Source organism: Anabrus simplex, chromosome 11, assembly GCF_040414725.1.
Source record: "Anabrus simplex isolate iqAnaSimp1 chromosome 11, ASM4041472v1, whole genome shotgun sequence".
NCBI lineage: Eukaryota > Metazoa > Arthropoda > Insecta > Orthoptera > Tettigoniidae > Anabrus > Anabrus simplex.
Genome location: NC_090275.1, coordinates 51,408,471 through 51,434,189, shown reverse-complemented (window position 1 = coordinate 51,434,189; position 25,719 = coordinate 51,408,471). Strand labels below are relative to the sequence as shown.

Here is a 25,719-nt window from a genome sequence, read left to right as displayed (position 1 = left end):
CGAAATGGAATTCGATGGGGAGCTATCAATATTAATGGGGCTTATGGAAGAAAGAAGGTAGAACTTGCTGAGTCAGCAAAGAGGATGCATCTGGATGTGCTAGGAGTAAGTGATATTCGGGTAAGGGGAGATAAGGAGGAAGAGATAGGAGATTATAAAGTGTACTTGACGGGTATTAGAAAGGGAAGGGCAGAGTCTGGGGTAGGGCTCTTTATCAGGAATACCATTGCACGCAACATAGTTTCTGTTAGGCACGTAAGTGAGCGAATGATGTGGGTAGATTTGTCAGTGGGAGGAATTAGGACAAGAATTGTGTCCGTGTATTCACCATGTGAGGGTGCAGATGAGGATGAAGTTGACAAGTTTTATGAAGCATTAAGTGACATCGTGTTCAGGGTCAACAGCAAGGATAGAATAGTGCTAATGGGCGATTTCAATGTGAGAGTTGGGAATAGAACTGAAGGATACGAAAGGGTGATTGGTAAATGTGGGGAAGATATGGAAGCTAATGGGAATGGGAAGCGTTTGCTGGACTTCTGTGCTAGTATGGGTTTAGCTGTTACGAATACATTCTTCAAGCATAAGGCTATTCACTGCTACACATGGGAGGCTAGGGGTACCAGATCCATAATAGACTATATCTTCACAGACTTTGAATTCAGGAAATCTTTTAGGAATGCACGAGTTTTTCGGGGATTTTTCAATGATACAGACCATTATCTGATCTGTAGTGAACTAAGTATCTCTAGGCCTAGGGTAGAGAAAGTGAAATCTGTCTGCAAACGAATAAGGGTAGAAAATCTCCAGGACGAGGAAATTAGACAGAAGTACATGGATATGATTAGTGAGAAGTTTCGAACAGTAGACAGTAAGCAGGTTCAGGATATAGAAAGTGAATGGGTGGCATACAGGGATGCTGTAGTAGAAACAGCAAGGGAATGCCTAGGAACAACTGTGTGTAAAGATGGGAAAAGGCGAACATCTTGGTGGAATGATGAAGTGAGAGCAGTCTGTAAACGTAAAAAGAAGGCTTATCAGAAATGGCTCCAAACAAGGGCTGAGGCAGACAGGGATTTGTACGTAGATGAAAGAAACAGAGCGAAACAAATAGTTGTTGAATCCAAAAAGAAGTCATGGGAAGATTTTGGTAATAACCTGGAAAGGCTAGGTCAAGCAGCAGGGAAACCTTTCTGGACAGTAATAAAGAATCTTAGGAAGGGAGGGAAAAAGGAAATGAACAGTGTTTTGAGTAATTCAGGTGAACTCATAACAGATCCCAGGGAATCACTGGAGAGGTGGAGGGAATATTTTGAACATCTTCTCAATGTAAAAGGAAATCATCATGGTGGTGTTGCAAACAGTCAAGGTCATGGGGAGGAGGAAAATGATGTTGGTGAAATTATGCTTGAGGAAGTGGAAAGGATAGTAAATAAACTCCATTGTCATAAGGCAGCAGGAATAGATGAAATTAGACCTGAAATGGTGAAGTATAGTGGGAAGGCAAGGATGAAATGGTTGCATAGAGTAGTCAAATTAGCGTGGAGTGTTGGTAAGGTACCTTCAGATTGGACAAAAGCAGTAATTGCACCTATCTATAAGCAAGGGAACAGGAAGGATTGCAACAACTATCGAGGTATCTCATTGATAAGTATACCAGGCAAAGTATTCACAGGCATCTTGGAAGGGAGGGTGCGATCAATCGTTGAGAGGAAGTTGGATGAAAACCAGTGTGGTTTCAGACCACAGAGAGCCTGTCAGGATCAGATTTTCAGTATGCGCCAGGTAATTGAAAAATGCTACGAGAGGAATAGGCAGTTGTGTTTATGTTTCGTAGATCTAGAGAAAGCATATGACAGGGTACCGAGGGAAAAGATGTTCGCTATACTGGGGGACTATGGAATTAAAGGTAGATTATTAAAATCAATCAAAGGCATTTATGTTGACAATTGGGCTTCAGTGAGAATTGATGGTAGAATGAGTTCTTGGTTCAGGGTACTTACAGGAGTTAGACAAGGCTGTAATCTTTCACCTTTGCTGTTTGTAGTTTACATGGATCATATGCTGAAAGGTATAAAATGGCAGGGAGGGATTCAGTTAGGTGGAAATGTAGTAAGCAGTTTGGCCTATGCTGACAACTTGGTCTTAATGGCAGACTGTGCCGAAAGCCTGCAGTCTAACATCTTGGAACTTGAAAATAGGTGCAATGAGTATGGTATGCAAATTAGCCTCTCGAAGACTAAATTGATGTCAGTAGGTAAGAAATCCAACAGAATTGAATGTCAGATTGGTGATACAAAGCTAGAACAGGTTGATAATTTCAAGTATTTAGGTTGTGTGTTTTCCCAGGATGGTAATATAGTAAGTGAGATTGAATCAAGGTGTAGTAAAGCTAATGCAGTGAGCTCGCAGTTGCGATCAGCAGTATTCTGTAAGAAGGAAGTCAGCTCCCAGACGAAACTATCTTTACATCGGTCTGTTTTCAGACCAACTTTGCTTTATGGGAGCGAAAGCTGGGTGGACTCAGGATATCTTATTCATAAGTTAGAAGTAACAGACATGAAAGTAGCAAGAATGATTGCTGGTACAAACAGGTGGGAACAATGGCAGGAGGGAATTCGGACTGAGGAGATAAAGGCTAATTTAGGAATGAACTCGATGGATGAAGCTGTACGCATAAACCGGCTTCGGTGGTGGGGTCATGTGAGGCGAATGGAGGAAGATAGGTTACCTAGGAGAATAATGGACTCTGTTATGGAGGGTAAGAGAAGTAGAGGGAGACCAAGACGACGATGGTTAGACTCTGTTTCTAACGATTTAAAGATAAGAGGTATAGAACTAAATGAGGCCACAACACTAGTTGCAAATCGAGGATTGTGGCGACGTTTAGTAAATTCTCAGAGGCTTGCAGACTGAACGCTGAAAGGCATAACAGTCTATAATGATAATGTATGTATGTATGTATGTATGTATGTATGTCAGTGCCGCTGCTCTATGAACCTTGGGGTTATTCTTCTGGTAAGTGTCCAATGCTGCTCTATGGACTTCGGGATTTTTGGTTTGGTATTTACTTCCAGCAATTGTACGTGCGGAAGGATTAATCTGTAAAAATGTGGCTGCTGCTTTTTTAAATTGTATTTTTCTCGTAGCATTTGAGTATTGAGTACGACGTTTTTCAGAAACTTTTGTAACAACGAATGAAGCACTTGTTTCTTCACACAGACGTTCATATACAGTACTTCAAAATGTCCATTAGAGAGATTACTAGTAAATCGCGATCTTTATACAATATGTCAATTAAGTGATGTCGTACTAAATTATTTTTTAAATATAGTAAAACCTCATTAGATGTTCCTGCAGGGGACAACAAAAAAAGAACGTGTTAAGCGAGGAAAGGTACTACTGAATATACAAATAAAAACTATACAACAGGGATATGGAAACTAGATACGATTTTTTCCGACATGAGGGCATTTTACGTTGTGTATCCGTGGGTACAATGAAAACTATATTTCTAAAGATGAGAGGCAAATATTAAAAGATGTGAAAAACATGAGAACAAATAAGAAAACCTTTTCCTCTGGGGCTTATAAAATAACAAGTGAACTGAAAGGTGTGAAAAACACTGAACAACAAACATGAAAGCATGTGGACACGGGCCAGTAAAAATATCAAAGTATTATTTCAGATCACACTCTTTCTAAACCAAATGTTAGAAGAAGCCTTTTATTTTGGAGCAGTGGGTTATTAAACATTATTTTATTGTCACACACTTAGGCAATGAATTGGAGGTTGCACTTGTAGTCGACCACGTGCGACCGGGAGAATTCAGGAGGAATTACTTTGGCGCTATTTTGAAAAACTTCGACCAACTAATCAAGTCGAAACTCAAAGGTGAGAGTTCAGTTAGTTCAACATTCGCAACCACTGCATGCTTTAAGACGCAGACGCCAGTCCACTTTCCAACAGATTTTAATTTTTCTTCATTAGTAAAGAATTTCACAACTATTTCCGTATTCATACGAGGCTATCACAAGACACATATGCACCATGCTAGTCAATTTCATGTGATTATGTTCCTAATCCAGATGTAGGCTACCGTACCACGCGGAAAAATTTCACTGTACCGGTCAACACAAAATAAATTTGTAACTTCTGAATCAAATGCAAAATACAAGCACAAATAGGCTCACTGTGTTATTCAGCCATCTCCCTGGTAACCGGTAAGCAAAACTGAACTTTCCTGAGGCTAACAGCTTGCGCTCCGAAGGTGAAATTTATCCTATGAAGTTTGGGTATTCAAGGCCTTTTCCCATAATCATACAACTGTGGTAACGACGCTTACCCGAGTTGGAAATGACATTTGTTTCACAAAGAATGACAAGTAACATTTTCAGGGCAAGAAAAAAATGTGATCATACTAAGCGATAACAGTGAAAATACGTGATGCGATAAGCGAGATATTTTTATATAGATTTAATAGATGAGAATTGGGACTTCAAATCTGCAATGTGCTAAGCGACGTGTTAATGAGGAACGCACTAATGAGGTTTCACTGTACAGTGTTTATATAGGATTTAGATGGGACTATTGGATTTTGCTGTTATATCCAGTACGTTGATAAAAGCTATGTCAAATAAATAGTTTTGACTGTATATGAAGATGTGTTTATTGTCCTGTAATCTTTATCTTGCCTTTCTCTTGTTTCCTCCTTCCATACTGTCGAATCACTAGGTTTGTTTTTATATATTTTCCTAGCGGTGGTGGTGATTCTTGTTTTAAGAGGAAGTACAACAAGATAATCACCCTCTCTGAACAAATTAGTAGAAAAGCAATTTAAAATAAAATAAAATAATTTATTCAACAAAGGAATTTGGAAACGCAGTACAAAATAAAACAAAAAATTATTGAATTAGGCTGAAAAATTACTAACGAATCAAGAGGGAGTGTGTGTTTCCTGAGTAACAGTACATACTCATAGTCAGTTTAAAGAAAAAAGAAAACTTCTGGCTTCCCAAGGAATGTAGATGGTAAGATATAAATTTTCTAGTGCCATAGAAATTAAGACTGGCAGTTTAAATGTTTATACTCACTTGCAGTGTCTCGTTTTGTGTAGACTATAGGAGTCAGAGATTTCCCCTTCTCCTTGGTAGGTGGGGAAGGTGTACTGCTCACTTTACTAGAGTTGTCATCCTGGTCATTGTCCTCTTCTTCCACTTTGGCAGTAGGGGAACACTGATCATCATCCACACTGTCATTGTGTGCTGGGAACATGCTAGGATCTAACCCATCCAGAGTTACAAGGAACTGAGGACTCTCTGATCGTGGAGGTTGTGGCCTGCAACACACAAAGTAATTAGTAAAAAATAAAAATAAAATACAACAACAATAACTACAGAATAGATGATGGATAACAGTAAATGAAAGACATGGTATAACTTTCAAGAACTGGATAACCTGAAAATGATGAGGGATATGTAATTACATTCAAATGTTTATGTATGGCCTTTTACAGGTTTGCTCAGGTATAAAAGCTAGCAGGAGCAAAATATATATGTCTAGGAAAACGATGGAGAGTAGCGATTTAGTATATTATTATACTTGAGTCGAAAACATACAAATTTACAGTTAATGGACAAGTCAGTTTGAACTACACAAAACATAACACGTAGATCATATTACACATAATACAATGTCCAATGCACTTGCAGTAGCTTGTAGGACTGTGTGGATAGCGTATATATAAAAGAAGACATGGGTCCAAAATTTTCAGCTGCTTATCAGTGGAGGATAGCATGTGATTTATTCACGTAAAATTTTTCACCTATTCAATAATGTAAGCTTTTCGCAATGCAGTTATTAAATTACATTATAAAGTTCGGTACTAGTTTTGACCCTACTCGGGGTCATCATCAGCCATAAATATTCAATTGCACAATTTAGTCAAAATATCCTAAAACAATACATTTTAGTTCAAATAAGCAATATTAATTATTCAGCTGAAAAGTTAATGGTGAAGAAATACAAAGATAGCAAAACATATAAACTAATATGCCATTGTAAAATAGCTACATCTGGAACCAGGAGCTATGGTTCTAACTGTATACAGTCGAACCTCCCTTCTGCGGACACCATCGGTTCCGAGGAAAAATATCCGTTACGATAGGTGTCTGCTAAAACAAGTTGTAAAAATAATCGAACATTTTAATGGCAAAGGACATCCAGCTTAAATATAAGCATACATATCTTTATATTTATTATTCTAAGTCATTTCTGTGTTAGTATTTCATAGAGAGTTATTATAAGTGATTTTACATCATTTACAGTCCGGCTCCATTGCTAAATGGTTAGCGTGCTGGCCTTTGGTCACAGGAGTCCCGAATTCGATTCCCGGCGGGGTCGGGAATTTTAACCTTAATTGGTTAATTTCGCTGACACGGGGGCTGGGTGTATGTATCGTCTTCATCATTTCATCCTCATCAAGACGCGCAGGAAGCCAACGGGAGTCAAATAAAAAGACCTGCATCTGGCGAGCCGAACTTGTCCTCGGACACTCCCGGCACTAAAAGCCATAACTTTATCATTTATCATTACAGCTTCGTGAAGTAATCGTGAAGCTTCGTCTGTGTAAATTTAGCACATGTTTTCTTAACTGCGATATTCTCGAAAACGGAATAAAGTCTGTTAAATGGTTCCATAGTGTTCTATTTTCCTCCCACTCCTTTAAAATTTCAGTTCTATTCTTCACAATAGTGTTTATTTGAGTTTTCCCGCAGTTTAACTTTTCGGCAAGCTTTCCCACTGAAAGTCCCTTGTTACTTTCTATAATTACATTTCTTCTTGCCTCGAGATCTAAACACGATCGTCCCTTGTTACTCATGTTTAACAGACAACTCAAATGCTACGGTATTTCTGTCTCACTAATTAGCGCCTGTACTGTCTTTTCCTTCTCAAGTTGACTACCTGAGCTCGACCTGATCAGCGACAATCCGAGTTATGAATAGAATGATGCAAGAAGGGACGAAAATCCCCAGGTAACTTGTGAGTCAACAGTCTCTGGCAGCATTTCTGGGCAATTAGAATTCTCGGAATAGGCCTATGCACCACTAGGTAGAACTACATTCCAATGTACACTCTTTCCCCTCGAACTTGAAATAGTACAAACATTCAAAAGGGATTTCCTTATGTCTGAAGAATGGTTTTAAACGAAAGGATGACATGTGGTCCGGCGTAATAAATTGTCCTGTAACGTGTAAAGTGTCCGCTTAAGTCAAGTGGACGGGACAAATGGCGATGTCCGCTGTCCGGAGTTCGAGGTGTCCGCTTAAATGAGGCCAATTTAACACTTGTCTTATGTAAAATAAAATCGGTTCCGAGGAAAATTGTCCGTATAAGGAGGTGTCCGCTGAATAAGGGTGTCCGTTAGGGCAGGTTCGATTGTATCTCTCATGTGAGTTCTAAAAGTATTGTTTTTTCGTAGCACTGAATAAAATGAGCACAATTATGATGAGAGTTCATAAAATAAGTGCTTCAAAATATGCTTTATAAACATATTTCTAAGGGCTACTAGTCAAAAAGTGAGTTTTTCTGGTAGACTCTATTCATATTGGCCTACGTTTTGGTGCTGTTGAATTATACACTATTTCAAAATGTTGGCATATACTGTATATGTCATTAGAGTAAAATTTGACACTTTGGAACTGAGTTTTTAATTAAGAATTCTAATAGAAAAATGGCCTTGAAGTGAGGAGAATAATTCACACGCTTAATATAAACGGATCTAACCCTATCACTGAATAAACTTGCAGTAGAATTCTGAGAAACTGAATTCAAGCACTGGCACTGCTGTGAAAGTGAGCCATGATAAACTGTACTTCGAACGAAAGTTATTTTTGATAATACGAACAGTGTGCAGTAAGTGTCAAGATGAACCTGTGCAGGGAAGTGTATTTTCTCATTATCGTAATTTACGATAATAGACAGTAGTCCGACACATTTCTCATCCAGTGAATGGTGATTATTTACGAGACAGTGATTATCAGTTCTAACAGTGTAAAATCAAATGGTGCACATTTTCAACCTAGTCAGTTGGACTTTCTCGTGTTAAAGGCACTCTTTTAGTAACATGAGAAATCCTGACTCGAGACGACGGAGATCGACGGAGATTTGATGCAGATCAACGTGGACTTGGTACTACGAGGGACAGTTCCAGGGCTGTGGTACTATGGAACATCGTGGTGTTTGCTGACAGCTGAGTACCAGATTGCTGCTTGCAGAGCAGTATTCAACTGTTTGAGTTCAACAAAAAGGCATATGTCAGGTGATACCAGTGCTTTTTCCATTCAAAAACATAATTCTAACTTTGAACAGAACTTTTATAGACAGTGTCATTACTGACAAAGAACATTAAAGGCTCACATACTTAATATTTTACTTGGAAAATTAACGTTTTACAACTCTTAAAGTAAAGACAGACTTTCAAATAACAGTGTGCTCTCATGATAATGTATATTCTCATTTATTGGAACTTTAAAATATCAATTGAGTGTTTCATTCATAGTGAAAGTGTATCATAAACTCTCAATTTACAATATTTACGTAGAGTGTACAATAAGTTACAAAGGAAAATAGGACAATACTCAGAACTTTACACTAGAAGATCAGATTTAATTTCAAGTGTTTCATATATGAGTTTGATGTGTTCACAAGAAGGAATTACCAAATTTACCTTATTTAATTTAAGTAGAAAGCATAATCTGAAATCGCAAGTGCCAATAGAAAAGACTTTAGGATTTCTTATTTTCTTACATGCTTTATTATTAATTTATGCCATGAAAGTTGTGATGGGCATAACTGATTGAGAAAGACATTATTCAGTTGAATTTTAGTTGATCAACTTGATTTTTCGATATTCTTTTGTTGAAATTGGGATTTATTTTCTTGTAAATATCTACGATTCGGCGATATAATAAGGTGACCTTCTAGAGATTGAATAAAGGAAAGAAAGATATAATATCTATTATTTTGCCTTGCAATCCTCTCTCTCTGTACCATCTCCTAAGGACTAGGCACCCCTCAGAAAGACCTCATGCTCTTGAAAATCAACTTTTCCTGGTACAATATACATTATTCACACAAAGTGACCACACTTCTTGCAAAAACTTTTGTTGTCTTCAATGTTAAAATTGAAATATAACTTGAAATGTGACATGACTGCCATAACATCTTGTACGGAATACAATGTCCATCGTTGCTGTCCGTATTTAAAACGGAAGTTCCTTTATGAACTGTTGAGAAAACACGGGAGAACAAATATACACATATTTAATGAGGTAGTTTAACACTTCTTGCAAACAATCTTTCTGCAATGTTAAATATGAACAACCTTACTTGAAAATGTTGCAAGCATTGTTGGAATCTGGTAGTTTCAGTGTGCTGACTGGGGAGATCAAAATTCTGGCCTCGGAAATAGGATTGGTACAAATCCACATCAGAACATTTAAAAATTTTAACTCGTAAGGAATACTTTCAAATTGAGCTATTCTGGTAGAAGAAATCTGAGCTTTACGAGATCGCCTGACGAATGGCAAAGATCAGCGCTGCATGAACTTAATTTGTCTTGAACCGTTGAATGATTTACTCCGGATTTTCTATTATTAATGTGATTGTTAAGAACTGTGAGAACAAAAATCCCTTATATGAACAGATACCATCGCTTCTATCATCAAGAAAAATTAATAATTTGAAGTAACCTCCTGTAATTCGTACTTTCCGCCCTCCTGCTCCCACTATAGGCCGAGCTATTTCCCCTTCCCCCACTAATAGCACTGTTCCCCACCTACCGCTACTAGCCAAGTTCCGCCAGGTGAAAGAAAACACAACTATAACATGCGCAGTAGCGTTACGAGAAGCAAATCAGAGCGAGGCTCAGTTGTTAACCATTTATAGGGAGTTTCATTTATGGTAAGCTTTTACGTCATACATCCGAGGGCTTTAAACCCATTAATTTTTTTAACTCTTTCTTTCCAGACCTTGTCTTTTTTTTAAAGGAACATTTCTTAAGCGCTGATCTTTGCCATACGACAGGCGATCTCATAAAGCTCAGATTTCTTCTACCAGAATGCGATTTTCCTGTCTGCAATGATGATGATGATGATGACGGAAAACACAGAGGATTGTTGCCCATTAAAACAATGGTTCATTCTACTGTATTATAACTACAAAGGATTCCACAGTGTTGTGTCTGAAAAAACCCCCCCTCATTTTTACAAACTTTTAACTGAAATTATGTTGAACTTGCCAGATAAACAAGAGACAGTGGATAATTTTAATTTTGTTTTTATAGGTGAAGCATTTTCATCGCACAGGAATTTCAATAAAACATACTCCCAACAGGAACTCATCACAGAAATAACTATATTCAATTACAGGTTGTCTAGAGCAAGGAGAGTGTCTGACGTTATGTTTGGTATTTTGGCATCCATATTTAGAATCTTTCATACTCCAATCACTGTTTCATTAAAAAAACATTGATTACATTATTTTGACATGTATTTCAAAACTTCGTCAGATGTACTTACGTACATTCTGGAATGGTAGATTACGAAGATACAGATAAATCAAAAGTTCCCTGTGGGGGGCAGTAGAATAACACCCACGGTACTGCCTGCCTGTCGTAAGGAGCCCGAAGGGCTCTCAACTTGGGAGTGTGGGTTGACAACCACAGGGTCCTTAGCTGAATCCTGGCATTGCTTCAACTTACTTGTGTCGGGCTCCTCACTTTCATCTGTCATATCCAACTTCCCTTTGTGAACTCTTGTTCTTTTCTGACCCCGACGCTATGATGTTGCGAGGACTAGGAAGTCTTTCATTTTCACACCCTTCGTGGCCCGTGTCTTTCTTTGACCAATAGCTTCATTTTTCAAAGTTTAGGATCCCTTCCAATTTTTCTCCCCGATTAGTGTTATATAGAGGATGGGTTGCCTGGTCATACTTCCTCTTAAAACAATAATCACCACCACCACTGAATCAAAAGTGGTTGAGGGACAGTGGAGACAGACTCCTCCAACTATCAATGATTTACAGAGGAATGAGCAATACAGAAATAATATCGAGGAAGCAAAATAATGTAGAAACAGCCAACTATGGTACACTATTTCAACAATGGAGCTGTACCATGCCAAGATCTGTAAGAACAGAGTGAAGTAATCTGTGGTCTATCGTTTCCGACTACATAACTTACAAGGCAAATAGGAACACACATGTATCCAATTTCTGAACTTTGATTTACAATGTCCATGACAAGAGTTTTATGAAATTATCTCTTAAAAGAGGGAGTTCTTTGCACTGGAAATTTTGAATATTCATGGTCTGTATTGTTTCAGTTAAGTGCATTAGTGGCATCTTGATATTAAGCATATATTTCCAATTTTCTTTTGTTACATGTGATGTAGAAATAATCAACTACGTTTTTGATGGAAAGAGTAGCTGATATCCAATATCAGTAAAAATAAATTAAATATTATGTGGTATTTACCTGTCTCATATTTTGTTTGCAGGCATAGCATCCAAATTTGACATGCTGTTTCATCTTGTTTTCTTGTCGAGTGTGAACAATAACAAGTTGAAATACCACATCATCATCATCATCTTACAGTTCCAGTTTCCCGGGTACTGTTGGCGAGCCTCTTCCATTCTGTCTTATTGAGATACGTTCTGTTGTTAATGACGTCTTCCAGTGTCCTTCCCTGATCGGCAATGTCCATCTTTATGACGTCCATCCAGTGGGTTCTTGGTGTTCCCACCACCCGTTTCCCTACCACATGTCTCTCCAAGTTAACATATGCTGTCCTTGTTGGCTCCATCCTCATTACATGCCCAAACCACCTCAGTCTGGACATGCTGGTCCGATATAACAATGACGTAACAACCACAGCTTCCTTCTTAACCACATCACTCCTTAACTTGTCCAGTTTGATTTTTTGAATTGTGGACCTAAGGAACTTCATCTCGGATGTCTGCAACCTTCATGAGTCTTTCTTAGTGAGGGTGCAGTTTTCAATACCATAGGTTAAGACTGGTATGAAGTACTGGCTGAACATCACCAGCTTTGATTTTGTTGATACTTTGGGATCACAGAGGAGTGTTCGTACTTGCTGGTAAAACTGAGAGCTCTTCTGCACTCTATTTGCCACCTCCTTTGTGGCTAGTGTATCTTGAGATCTTACACTTCCGAGCTATGTAAAGCTTTCCACACTTTCCAGTGTGCCTAGCATGATGTTTGCTGGTCGTCCATCTTTGTTTATTGCCATCACTAATGTTTTGAGTTCGCTTATCTTCAGATTGAACTCCTGGAACTTAATGTTCCATTCATTGAGTCTCGACTGTACTTGTTCTTCAGTTTCTCCCCAGATCATGACATCATCAGCGAAGGCCATTGCATTTAGTTCACCAGAGGTTTTCTTGATGTTCTTCATTATGTCATCCATGATGGTGATAAACAATAATGGGGATAGTGTACTGCCTTGCTGGACTTCACTTTTGGTCTTGAACCAGGATGTCAGTTACCCAATCGCACACAGCTGGTACAGTTCTCATACAGCATCTGAACTTTCCTCACCAGTCCCCACGGCACATTTCTTTTTCTCAGGCTTAGAAATGCCATCAACCCCAAGACCAGAATGTTTGGACTCATTCAGTTTTGTAATTCCTTTTGGAAACACCCTCTTTTTATAACAAATTTCTTGCCCCCATAAGGAAAGACTAGATGATAAACTTAAGAAGATTGCCATGTACTTCATCTCATAGGGTTTTATTAGCAAATGGAGGGAATTTTACTTTCCATAGACATTCACGCTGTTGATATAGTTCAAACAATGAAATCTTGTATCAGTTCACTAGATGTCTGCCGATATTTTGCCATTCTCAATACCCTTTTACAAAGCAACCAAAAATTTACTCGCTCCCGGAAGGTGCACTCAAGCTTTCTAGCAACCTGAAACTCCTCTCCCCATTCCACACTCCATTCCTAGAATGAAGATTCAATAGCCCATGCAAGAGTGCACAGGTGTGGCAGCCTTTAAGGATCACAGGTATGTTAAATGTACGCCGACAACACTTTCAAAATTATTATTTTTGACTTTGGATATGAGAAAATTTAATTAATGGAGCAATTTTAATGTCAGTTTTGTCAAAATAAATTAGAGGCACAACAATAGGAGTTACATACCTTTCTCTGGGCATTCTTGAAGCCAAACCCACAGGAGGATACACAGATGGCATATCTTCTTCATTGTCCAATTCTTCAGTTACTATCCCTTCATCTGGAAGCATTTCTTCATCTTCCTCTTCTACTCTAACTTCTATTGTGTGATCAAGATCGTCCTCAGCTTCCAAGCCCAGGACTGCTTTTTTCAAGCGAAGACTGTTACCTATATGTCGCAAGCCATCTTTCAGCTCGCCTGGAAGGAACAAACAGCAAATATTAGACACAAAGCTAGAGATTGGTAGAGCAGTGGTGGTGGTGGTGGTGGTGGTGGTGGTGGCGGCGGCGGTTAGTGTTTAAAGAGGAAGTACGAGGCGACGATCCTCTCTATAACACTAATCAGAGAGAAAAAATGGAAAGGATCCGACACTTCGAAAAATGAAGGTATCAGCCAAAGGAAGACAAGGGTCACAAAGGGCGTGAAAATGAAAGACTCCCTCGGCCTCTAGTGCTCTAATACCATCGGGTCGAAAAAAAAAAAAAACAAGAGATAACCAAGGGAGGTCGGATAGGATAAATAAAGTGAGGAGCCTGGTACAAGTAAGTGGAAGCAAGGCCAGGACTCAGCTAAGGGCCCCGTGGTTGCTAACCCACACTCCAAAGTTCTGAATCCCTGGGGCCACTTGTAGTCACCTCTTACGACAGGCAGGGGATACTGTGTGTGTTATTCTACCCCCCCCCCCCCCCCCAGCACAAGGGGTGACTGGTATAGCAACTCATCATAACGCTAACATGAGGCCAACCAAGAAAGACCAAAATTTGTTTTACTCCACTATTATTATTTCTAGTCGCTTTATGTCACTGAATGGGATCTCTCTTTAGGAGCTAAAAGTACTTAAATCTTCCAGGAGCTATCCTTAACTTACATAAAAATTTGGCCTCGCAAAACTGGAGAGACAACTGGCATACAACATCTGTCCTTTTAATTTCCCTCAGCCTGTTGGAAATTCGAAAAAACAGCCGCTCTTATTTTCGAGACAGATTCACAAAGGGTGTGAAAATAAAATGCTCTTAATACCACTGAATTCAGAAGAGAACAAGAGATAACCACAGGAGTTCGGATAGGAAGGATGAAACCAAGGGGGTAGACACGTGTAAGTGGAAGCGTTGTTGAATTCAGTTAGGAACCCAGAGGATACCAATCCACACTTCCAAGTTGTGGTTTTAAAACAAACATAATCTACAGAATAATCTTTATTGAGTATAGCTTATGATTCTACATACTAACATTTAAATTTTATTGCTTATAGTTGTATTGTTCCTTCTGACCACCTAAGTCTACCAATGTGTTCATATATTCCTTTGAAACCAAAACGTCACGGCACTTTCTCTTCTTAATAAAATGGAAGTTCTTATGAAAATGGTCACCTTTTAACTATAGGTAATTAAGCAAAATGCTGTTCCTTATAAATAAAAACTTACTGCTAGACTGAATGGAGTTTGAGGAGACCTGGATCATGATCTTCTCGGATCGGGAGTGTGATGCTTCCAATTTTAATGGTACTACCAACCTCTCTGATTCAGTATCTGGAACACATCATTAGATTTTCGAATTGCTACTAGTTATTTATTATTTTTATAATGGCAGAGTCAGCTACAAATTTATGCCATGCTTTTCATGCAACCAAAACGGAAAAAAAAGGGGGAAAAAATTACGAAGAAAAATGTAGAATGCAGTGCTATAGGAGACTGAAGAATCACATCAAATTCAAGTACTGTTGAGATTATAGTACACTTTGCCTAATGTGACCTTGTTCGCTAACTCTTTGGCTCATGTCATTTTTCACAGTTTACTATACAGCCCCACACAAATTAATCGGGACATGACAATCTTCTTCTTTTTTCTTCAGCATTTGTCCCTCCTGGTGGCGGGGTTCACTACATGAATTCATCGTCTCCATTTAGTTCTATCCTGGGCCATGTCAGGGTGAAGACTGACGCTCTTCAGATCTTTGTGAAGAGTATTCGCCCATCACTATTTTGGTCACCCTTTTGGTCTCCTATCAGCGACTTTTAACATGTAACCAGTTTTCACAATAGTGTCAGCCCCCTGTCCTTAGTATGTGTCCAAACCATCGTAGACGACTCTTGCACATTGTCATGAATCGGTGCAACGCCAAATCTCTCCCCGACTGATTAACTGGAGATGCGATCCCATTAGTGACGCCAGCTGTCCACCTTAGCATCTTAGTCCGCACAACACCAAGTCGACACTCTGTCTCAGTTATAGTTGGCCAACATTTGAAACCATACAGTGCAACAGGTTGGTGAGAGTACAACAGATTTTCCACTTGAGATTATATATCATCCTCCGGTTGCAAGTGACGCCGGTTGTTGTTTGCCATTTCATCTGGGTTGTGGATATCCTTCGACAAGTCTGCCATCATCAGCAATCATGGAAACAAGATACCTGAATCCTGTCACTCGCGGCAGGTCCTCACCGTCTTCCTGAACGGTTCCGATTGCTTGTGGATTGAGGCACAGGCCATATTGCAACAGCCCATCGCTCCATTCTTGGGTTTGGCGTTGCAGATCAACCAGGGTCTCAGAGGCCAACATGACATCATCTGAGTAGTGTCCATGGCCAAGGACGGTGCACATCTGCTGTTACAGTGTCCATTACTAGAATGAACAAGAGCAGTGAGAGCGCTGAACTTTAGTGAGTGTCGATGATGATGGAAAAGTCACTGGATACTCCTGCAGTGGTCCGAACGTAGCTCTGTGGGTCTACATAAACAGCTGAACCCAGTTGACATGGTATTCTGGTATGCCATGCTCTCGCACTGCTAGCCATATGAGATCATGAGGTACGTGATCAAAGGCCTTCTCAGGTCCAGAAAAGCTACATGGATCAGCCTGCTTTTCTCACAACGCTTTTCAACCAAGAGCCGTGCAGTATGGATTGCATTAATTGTGACAATTCTTCACAAATCCAGCTTGGTTTCTGGAAAGCTCGATTTCACGTATCTTTTGATTAAAAGCACGTTCAAATACCTTCATTGCATGACACGATGATAATGTAAACTTTTTAAGTTTCTTTTTCCTTGAGGATTTACTCATACTGTTATTCTTTCTTAAAAGCTAAAATGCTCTCCTTTCTGTTTTATATGTTGCATTACACCATTCCAGAAGTATTGAGCACATACAGTATCTTTTAAGGTCTTATCATCATCATCATCATCATCATCATCATCACGACCACCACCACCACCACCACCACCACCATAGTATCTCATTCCAGTGAGAGACTGTACAATGCCTTTTTTGTGAAACAGTCAAGTTTTGTGAGTCTCGTTTTGCAAACAGCCCTCATGTTTTCTATGGGATTAATGTCAGGAGAGTTCCCTGGCCATTCCAGCACATGGAAATTGTTATCACTGAAGAATTCCTTCACTTTCTTTGGAGTGTGGCAAGGAGCCAAGAGTCACTAAAAAATACAGTCGTCATCTGAAAACCTCTTCTGCAGCTCTCGAAGAACTCACCAGTATTTTGATGTAATGATCACTTCTAATTATTTTGTTGACTAGCACTGTGATCCTGGACCTTGAGCATGAAACCTCCTCTGAACATCTTTATAGAGTGTTCTACTGTGCGCACATGTTGTAAAGAGTTATCAGAGCTAAGGTGGTGCAGGGAGAGGAAACAAAGTTCACGTCATGCCTAAGGCAATGTTGCCACTTGAAGAACAGAAAATCTCACTAGAGAGACTTTGTATTTCTACCTAGCAATGGAAACAACCTTAAAACTAAGATAAACAACCACTGGGAAACAAATCAATCATCATTATAATTGCTTGATTCTGACCAAAACAATGATCTAATAATATTAAATTAAAACACCTTACATGCTGGAACTTTACATACTAGAAGTTTCATGTTGGTTCCGTGTTGAAGTCAATAAACATATACAAATGGGAAAGATCCACCAATTCAATACTGGTACACTAGCATTTGTATGAGAGTCATCTAACGCGAATCTCCAGGATCGGAGGCACAATTCATACTGACAATTAGATCATCAACTGCTACTTCCGTGATGATTTCTTTAGATGAGATGCAAAACAACTCCTGACCTTGTTAACAGTCAGGATACTTGAGACCATGTAAATACTGGCTCCTTTTGGTGACTGATTATGCAGCACTAATAATGTTTTGCTCTTCTACCCCTCGTCCTGCAATAGCCTATTCACAATAATCTTTCTCTCAGAATTGTGCAACTCCTCTCAAAGGAGTTTTGGGATCTTCTGAACATTCAAGAAAAGCCTGTACCATTTCAGTGTCAGTCAAACACACACAACAAAATCTAAATACACTGCAGGAATACAATGCTCTATCACATTATGCAAGTGTGTACCAAGCAAGCAATACAGCCATAGACGCCCAAGAGAGATCCGGTTTACACTAGGTCCGCTAGATGGCAGACAGAGTAAACCGGAACGTCGAAATTGACGAGCAGACAGCCAGATGGCGTCAAATCGAAATGTCTGCAAACGGTAGCTGAGGTCATACGATTATTATTATTATTATTATTATTGTGAAAGAGGGATTGTCAGCACTGCCGTTGAGTTGTGCTGTTCAAAGTTCTCTGACTGGTCTGTTATGAGTTGCACCAAGGGCAGAACTATGGAATGGAGAGCCTTTAAAAATATGTCTCTCTAGCAAATGTGCAGAATGTGCTGGTTCATTCTTTGTTTGGTGCATAAATTGAACCTTCTGCCACTGCACTTCAAAATGACTTATCAGAGAAAAGAACTTTCTTTTCAGTGTTCCTGTGTTCTTTGTTCCTTTTTTTTTTTTTTTCTTTTTGGAAAATATTTTAATGTCATACCAAGCCAGAAAGATTTCTGGTGATGAAGGGATAGGAAGAGAAGCAACTATGGCTTTCTTCTGAGGAGAAAGCGGTTATTAGTTACCACAGTTTCACTTGTTCATGGATGATCTTGAACCAGTCTGTATGTGCTGCTGAGAAATTTGATTTACAGTGCCTATCTGACACAAAACTTAGCAGCCATCTCTCATTGTGTTGAAAAAAATATTCAGAGATGATGCTACAATCACATTACGCTTCCTAGGAGTTGTATCCATTGAAGACAAATATTATGAATCTCACAAGGTAACTGCAAATTTCCTTAAAAGTACGGCACATGCAGATAAATGCACTTTTAACCTAAGACAATCATCATGCAGACCAACTACCATTCAATCAATGAGATATAAGAGATATAAGAACAAGCAATGTACAGCACACTACTGTTGACCAGTGTAGAAAAGACACATTGTTTCGATGCAGATGTTCGTAGTCAGGTTAAGCTTATCAGTGAAATGAAATGAAATGTCGTATGGCTTTTAGTGCCAGGATATCCCAGGACGGGTTCCGATCGCCAGGTTATCAGTGAAAGAACAATTAAACTACAGCAGAACCCTGATAATTGTAACTAACTGGGGCTGGTCTGTTTAGATATATTTATACATCTTCATTATACATTCTTAGAAGTGAAGCTTCCAAGGTGTGTAGAATTATTTAGTTCTTTTGCTGGGTTGAGCCGTGTTGTTGTTGTTTTCTGTACATTCCGTACTCTTCTGCACTCTGTAGCTGCTTACAGCTATGGAGAAGGCTGGTATCCTGCTGGTACAGCCCTCTTCTCATAAGCTCAAACCCCTGCTGCAAAGTGATGCACATGCAGGTGTTACTTAGTTTCGACATGGTTGTGACTGAAGGTGATGTGGCGTGAACAGTGAAGTACCATACAAATATACTCTATAGAGGAACGCGTGTTTCTAGCAGGAAATGTGTTGGCAGAACGTAGATTTAACACCACAACAGTGTCTGGCTCCATAGCTAAATGATTTGCATGCTGGCCTTTGGTCAAAGGGGTCTCAGGTTTGATTCCCGGCAAGGTCGTGAATTTTAATCGTAATTGGTTAATTCCCCTGGCATAGGGACTGGGTGTATGTGTCATCTTCATCACCATTTCATCCTCAGCACGATGCACAGGTTGCCTACCGGCACCAAATCAAAAAGACCTGCACCTGGTGAACCGAAGTCCTCGGGCACATCTTGGCACTAAAAGCCATACGCCATTTCATTTATCACAACAGTGAAAGAAAAGTTTGTTTTGTGGTTCCCAGTTCAAACCTACCGCATCAGGATTCTGTGCATGATCTAATTAATAAATTTTGAGAGAGGGGTTCAGTGCACGATGCTGTGAGGAGTGGTAGACTGACTATCTTAATGGACGAAAAAGTGGCAGGTTTTTCAGACTGGGTACTTGAGCCCCAAAAAATCATTATGTAAACTGGTGCAACAAACATATTTTGTATGGTTCAGCAAATAACGCAATGAGAAACAAATTCAGTTTGTATCTGTATGTAGTGCACATCATGCACAGACCACATGAAAATAATCCAATACTGCGAGAGGTTTCAGAAGGTTTTTACACATATGGAATTGACATTTCAGAGAGGCCATTTTTTACTGATGAAGCTCTGTTCCATCTATCAGAGTATGTCAGTGCACACAATATATGGATGTGGTGTACAGACAATCCTTATGCTATCCAGTAAAGTGGTGGTGGTTGTGGTGACAGTAAACTCCATTCCATTCGGAGAAAACTGTTGTATGGTGCATATTTTCTTGCTCACGAATTATTGGGCCAATTTTCTTTTACACCACAGTAATGTTTACTGCTTGGACATTCAATTTCATTCAGCACCTAACTGAAACAAGAGGTGAACAGTGGATTTTTTCCAATGAGAGAATGCCACGGCTCAAACGTCACATCAATCTGCATGGTTATTGGAAGATATTTTTGGTGAACATAAATTTCTTAAGGACTAAAGCCACATTCTCCGATCTAACCCCACCTGCTTATTTCCATTAGGGAGATGACAAATCATCAGTCCACAGAAACAATCCTAAAAGAACAGATGAGCTGAAAACAGCAATAAAAAATTACATACACTCTTGTGAAGAGAGAAACATTAATTACAGTGTTCGAAAATGACGTACAGTGAGTGATTATCTGTCTGCAAGAAAATGGTAAACATTTTCAACATCTCCTGTAAATGGGTGAGTTTTAGATGATTATTTATTTGTATTATTATTATTTGCCAAGTGGCCAACTAGGGTCCACAGTAAATTTCGTTATACATTCTGGCATTTATTCAATTTCCGTTTGATCCAGTAGATATTCATTAGATCGCTGAGCTGAGCATGACGTTCATCCGACGACTCTGTACCAGTTGTTCGTTTCTCAGTTCGGAAAGTCCCAATGCTCGTTCTGAAAAGGTCTTGTTTGTGTGCATCTTTTGGTTGTAGCTCATTTCCTTTAGGTCTTTCTTGATGTTAACATACCAGGAGATTTGGTTTTCGGTTTTGAGACAAAATTATTAAAAATGTATTTTGTCCATTGAGAGTCATCCATCCAATGTGACCACAGAATTGAGCCCTGCAGTTGCGCAATGTGTCCGTGATCTTCTCTACCTTAGACTTCTTGTATGGATTTTCTAACGTAGTAGTGGTTTGGGCCAAGTATGTTGTGGAGAATCTTTCTCTCTCTTTTGCTCTAACTTAGTGAGCGCACGTTTCTTAGCGAGGATAAGGCATTCCGACGCAGAGAGAGATACCGGTATTTTGATATTTACGGAAAAGCATCTTAATTATATTATGTTCGTGCGGTTAGGAAAGCTACCTCCATTTTTTTCCATCCATATGATTAGATCCACTCACCAAGATACTTAAAACGTATGCACATGGTTTATCGTTCCATATTTGTGGTTTATTGGGTTATATTGTCTTGACAATACTTATGTCTTTTCAAAGGATATCTGCAAGCCTGATTTTTCTGCTACTTCTTTCAGCACATTACTTTCTTCTATCACACTTTAAAAATTCTCTGTCATTATTGCTATATCATCCACAAAAGCTTAGCAGTCGATTTCCACTCCATTCTTCTTTGACCCAATCCTTAATGGTCTGAACAAGTTTGTTTCTTGTATTATCTGATGCCATTCCTGTATTACTTTCTCTACCAGCAATTTTAATTTCAAAGGGTGCAGAGAAGCATCCCTGGAATTTTACTTTGGAGATGGTATTAAACAGGGTTGCTAATATTACCACTAACAGTTTTTTGTTAACTCCCATGTCTGCAATTATTTTAAGCAACACATCAAGGTCAGTAAAGTTGTATGCCTTTCTAAAGTCTATAAATGTACGGTCATATGTTCGGCCTCTCAACATGATATCTTACTTTTAAGATTGTGGTTTTGCTCTGCTGCTGATCGGTCTTTCCGAAAACGTCCTTGGTATTCTCCAAGTGAACATTCAAGTTCTTGTTCTAGTCGCTCTAGGATGGATAATGACAGAATCTTGTGTGCTACTGTTGCAAAATTAATAACTGGTTTGACAGAAGGCAGTTTGGGTTTTGGAAAGGTTATTCCACTGAAGGACAGCTTGTACGATTTCAGCAAGATATAGCAGATATCCTGGATTCAAGAGGCCAAATGGACTGTATTGCGATTGACCTGTCTAAGGCATTTGATAGGGTAGATCATGGAAGACTACTGGCAAAAATGAGTGCTATTGGACTAGAAAAAAGAGTGACTGAATGGGTGGCTATATTTCTAGAAAACAGAACTCAGAGAATTAGAGTAGGCGAAGCTTTATCTGACCCTGTAATAATTAGGAGGGGAATTCCTCAAGGCAGTATTATTGGACCTTTATGTTTTCTTATTTATATCAATGACATGTGTAAAGGAGTGGAATCAGAGATAAGGCTGTTTGCAGATGATGTTATTTTGTACAGAGTAATACATAAATTACAAGATTGTGAGCGGCTGCAGGGTGACCTCGATAGTACTGTGAGATGGACGGTGGGCAATGATATGATGATAAACGGGGTTAAAAGTCAGGTTGTGAGTTTCACAAATAGGAAAAGTCCTCTCAGTTTTAATTACCGTGTTGATGGTGTGAAAGTTCCTTTTGGGGATCATTGTAAGTACCTAGGCGTTAATATAAGAAAAGACTTTCATTGGGGTAATCATATAAATATGATTGCCAATAGAGGGTACAGATCTCTGCACATGGTTATGAGGGTATTTAGGGGTTGTCGTAGGGATGTAAAGGAGAGGGCATATATGTCTCTGGTAAGACCCCAACTAGAGTATGGTTCCAGTGTATGGGACCCCTCACAAGGATTACTTGATTCAAGAACTGGAAAAAATCCAAAGAAAAGCAGCTCGATTTGTTCTGGGTGATTTCCGACAAAAGAGTAGTGTTACAAAAATGTTGCAAAGTTTGGGCTCGGGGAGACTTGGGAGAAAGGAGACAAGCTGCTCGACTAAGTGGTATGTTCCGAGCTGTCAGTGGAGAGATAGCGTGCGAGGACATCAGTAGACGAATAAGTTTGAGTGGTGTCTTTAAAAGTAGGAAAAATCACAATATGAAGATAAAGTTGGAATTCAAGAGGACAAATTGGGGAAACTATTTGTTTATAGGAAGGGGAGTTAGGGATTGGAATAACTTAACAAGGGAATTGTTCAGTAATTTTCCAATTTCTTTGCGATCATTTAAGAAAAGGCTAGGAAAACAACAGATAGGGAATCTGACACCTGGGCGACTGCCCTAAATGCAGATCAGTAGTGAGTGAGTGATTGATTGATTGATATTTCCACAGTTCTGTTATCATGGAGTCTTCACCAGAGACCCTGTTGTTTTTCAGTCTCCCTATGTGGCGACTGATCCTATCGCGATCCGGGGAGTGCACAGTATGCTTTGGCATGTTGATTCATTGGTTCTGATGGGGTTAGCTGGTTCTTCGCAATTCAGACGTTCGTCAAAGTATTCGGCAAGGACCTCACATTCTTCTTCGTTTGATGTCACTAAATGTCCATCTTTCCTTTGAAAGCAGAGGAAGGGAGGCTTGTATGTTTAAATCTTCTTTTTAAAAATTCTGTATTATTCTTGGCACTCACTTTGCTGGAGGTCTGGTTCAATCTTCTTCATTTGCTCCTTTTTGTATTATTATTAACCTCTTTACTGGGTATTATAGATGTGCTTGGTGTAACCTGCCCTGTATATTTTTTCAGCAGATGGTTGTTACACGGTAGAATATTCAGAAAAGTTAGTAATATCAAATATCATTCATCTGTGATACAAAAAGTAAAATAAAGGCGTTTTAATTAATTAATTTTAAAGTTAGAGAAATGTTGAACCATTTTTACATTAACTGCAAGGTCATTTGCCTGTTTGGAATTTCCGAGTTTGGCCCATATTTTACAGCCGAAAGTTGAAACAGACAAAAGCAAGGGGTATTTTTATATATTATCATATCATGCATGTGACATTCTGAAACATTTTTCATTAACTGCAAGGTCATTTACCTGGTTTACACAAATGTGTGTTTTGTTCATATGTTACCACCTAAAATTAAAACAAATAAAAGAAAGGAATATTTACGAATTGCACATCATGCTAGTGACAATATGATTGATTTTATATTAACTTCACGGTCCGTTACGTCATTTACCTCACTAGAACTGCAGCGATTTGTCTCAGAGATAATTTTCGAAAAGTAAGGGGTTGCGATACTTCCCCGTTTTGAGAAGTACATACTGTTTTCTGGCTTATGAACTATCCCCTGCAGCATTAGAAGTCCAATTAGAGCTTTTATCTCAGTTGGATTTGTATCCACCCAATCTCTCGCTCGTGATCGTGGTTTCAAGTTCAGATGGGCTTCTAAAACCTGTTTAGCATACACATTGGTCTGTTCGGCAATAAGTTGAAACATATCATCACCTATGAACCGTTCAAAATATTCCAACACATTGGATTCATCGTCAAAGTCCACACTTACACCAAAAGCACCAGAAAATAAGAATTTCTGACGTGAAACACTATGCGGCGGGAAAGATTGAAACATGTCTAGCACTTTGCCTTCATCCGATTTGTCATGTTGTTCTCCTTGTTCTTCATTCTCACTTTCTGAACCCCTTCACTATCGGACTTGCCTTCATTTGTATCGAACCACTGATCTTTAGATTTCTGAGAAGATAAATCGTCAGAATCATTCTCTAAGTGTTGAATAATCTCGTCTTCTTTGAGCGCTTCGAACTTACGCTTTGAACTAGATGCTACCATATTTGGCTTACTGCGGACAAGTAGCACAGCACAGTTGTAAAATAAAAACAAATAAGCTTCAAGAAGCATGACGAGGTATTTGCTGTCATCGAGCGGGAAAAATCTCAATTCAGACGACAATACACAACGCGGCAAAGTAGCTCTTCATACCCAGGAGATATTTATGGCAAAAGACGAGCAAGTATATACTCGTGATGCCCATTACCCTGTAACATACAGCGTACGAATATATACGTCATGCCCAGTTAAGAGGTTTAATAATAATTTCTTTCTTTCTTTTACTCTGCACAACTTGTATGCATGAACCTATGGATTCCCTAACACTGTAACCATACGGCTCTTATGCGACCACCCGTATGCTTCCGTCAGCCAGCGGTGTCACCTGGATTCCCGCCTCTAAGGGAATCTTCGTTACATATGTGCACAGAGTGACTTCTTGATCACTCTGTACCATCATGGGAGAATACACATTCTAAATACTTGAAGTGATCTACCTGTTCCAGTTTTAGATTCCCAACCTGACATTCATTTAGCTTAAGTTTCTTTCCTACTGACATCATTTCAGCCTTGGAAATGCTTATTTTCATACCATACTCATTGAACGTATTTCTAAGTTACCAGCTGCCCAGCACTTGGCCATGACTGTCATAATACTTACTGTCACTCATACACAATAGCTGTGTGTCAAGTTTGGTTCTTGTTGGGTGTGAATTCTGTGTTTCAAATTTACCTTTGCCAGCTTTTGTAATTATAATTTTCTTTGGTTTTTATGTTTAAATATTTCTGCTGTATTGTTATTTACAACATGTCTGCCATACTTGATAATTTCAAGCTTTAACTTCAATTGATAAGTGAGGTGTGGAGGAAGAAGTTCAGCTGTACATTCAAGAGAAGTAATAGCACCAATCCTATGTTCACGAAATGGAAGTACAAGACCCATGTGCTGTGTTCTCCTCTTCAGTTGGATTCTGTAGATGGCTGCCAGCTGTTGGTCATCCGAAGATCCTCAAGCACCCCCACAATCTCTTCATACACAGCGCCCATTCATAAATGGCATAGTTGCAACAATTTGGACAGTAACAGCAGCAAGCAAAACAAAACACTGGCAAACTGTTGAGGCCCACGAAAGCTCCTAGAAGAGGCTGGAGGCTGATTTACAATGGATCACGTGCCCAGGATGATCTGGAAGTGGTAACCACTAAAATTTTCCAGCTGACACTTTCTTGTATTGTCATATTATCTTCATATCATCTAAGGGCCTAGCAGGCATCAATATGTGTAAAAGACACCAAGTCTCTAGAATCTCCGTGGCTTAGGCAGTA

At 39.2% G+C, this 25,719-nt stretch overlaps 1 protein-coding gene across 2 annotated transcripts in view; it reads right to left on the bottom strand.

The window, feature by feature from the left end:
* Nab2 (Nuclear polyadenosine RNA-binding 2) overlaps positions 1-25,719 on the bottom strand; it is a 129,463-nt gene that overhangs the window by 24,308 nt on the left and 79,436 nt on the right. The window contains exons 9-11 of one of the 2 annotated variants that reach the window (XM_067155409.2): positions 14,684-14,788; positions 13,226-13,457; positions 5,091-5,335 (exon numbers count right to left, since the gene is read on the bottom strand). In XM_067155409.2, the coding sequence (XP_067011510.2) occupies positions 5,091-5,335; positions 13,226-13,457; positions 14,684-14,788 (582 nt within the window). The remainder of the gene's footprint in view (positions 1-5,090; positions 5,336-13,225; positions 13,458-14,683; positions 14,789-25,719) is intronic. The other variant, XM_067155410.2, reaches the window with a different exon arrangement.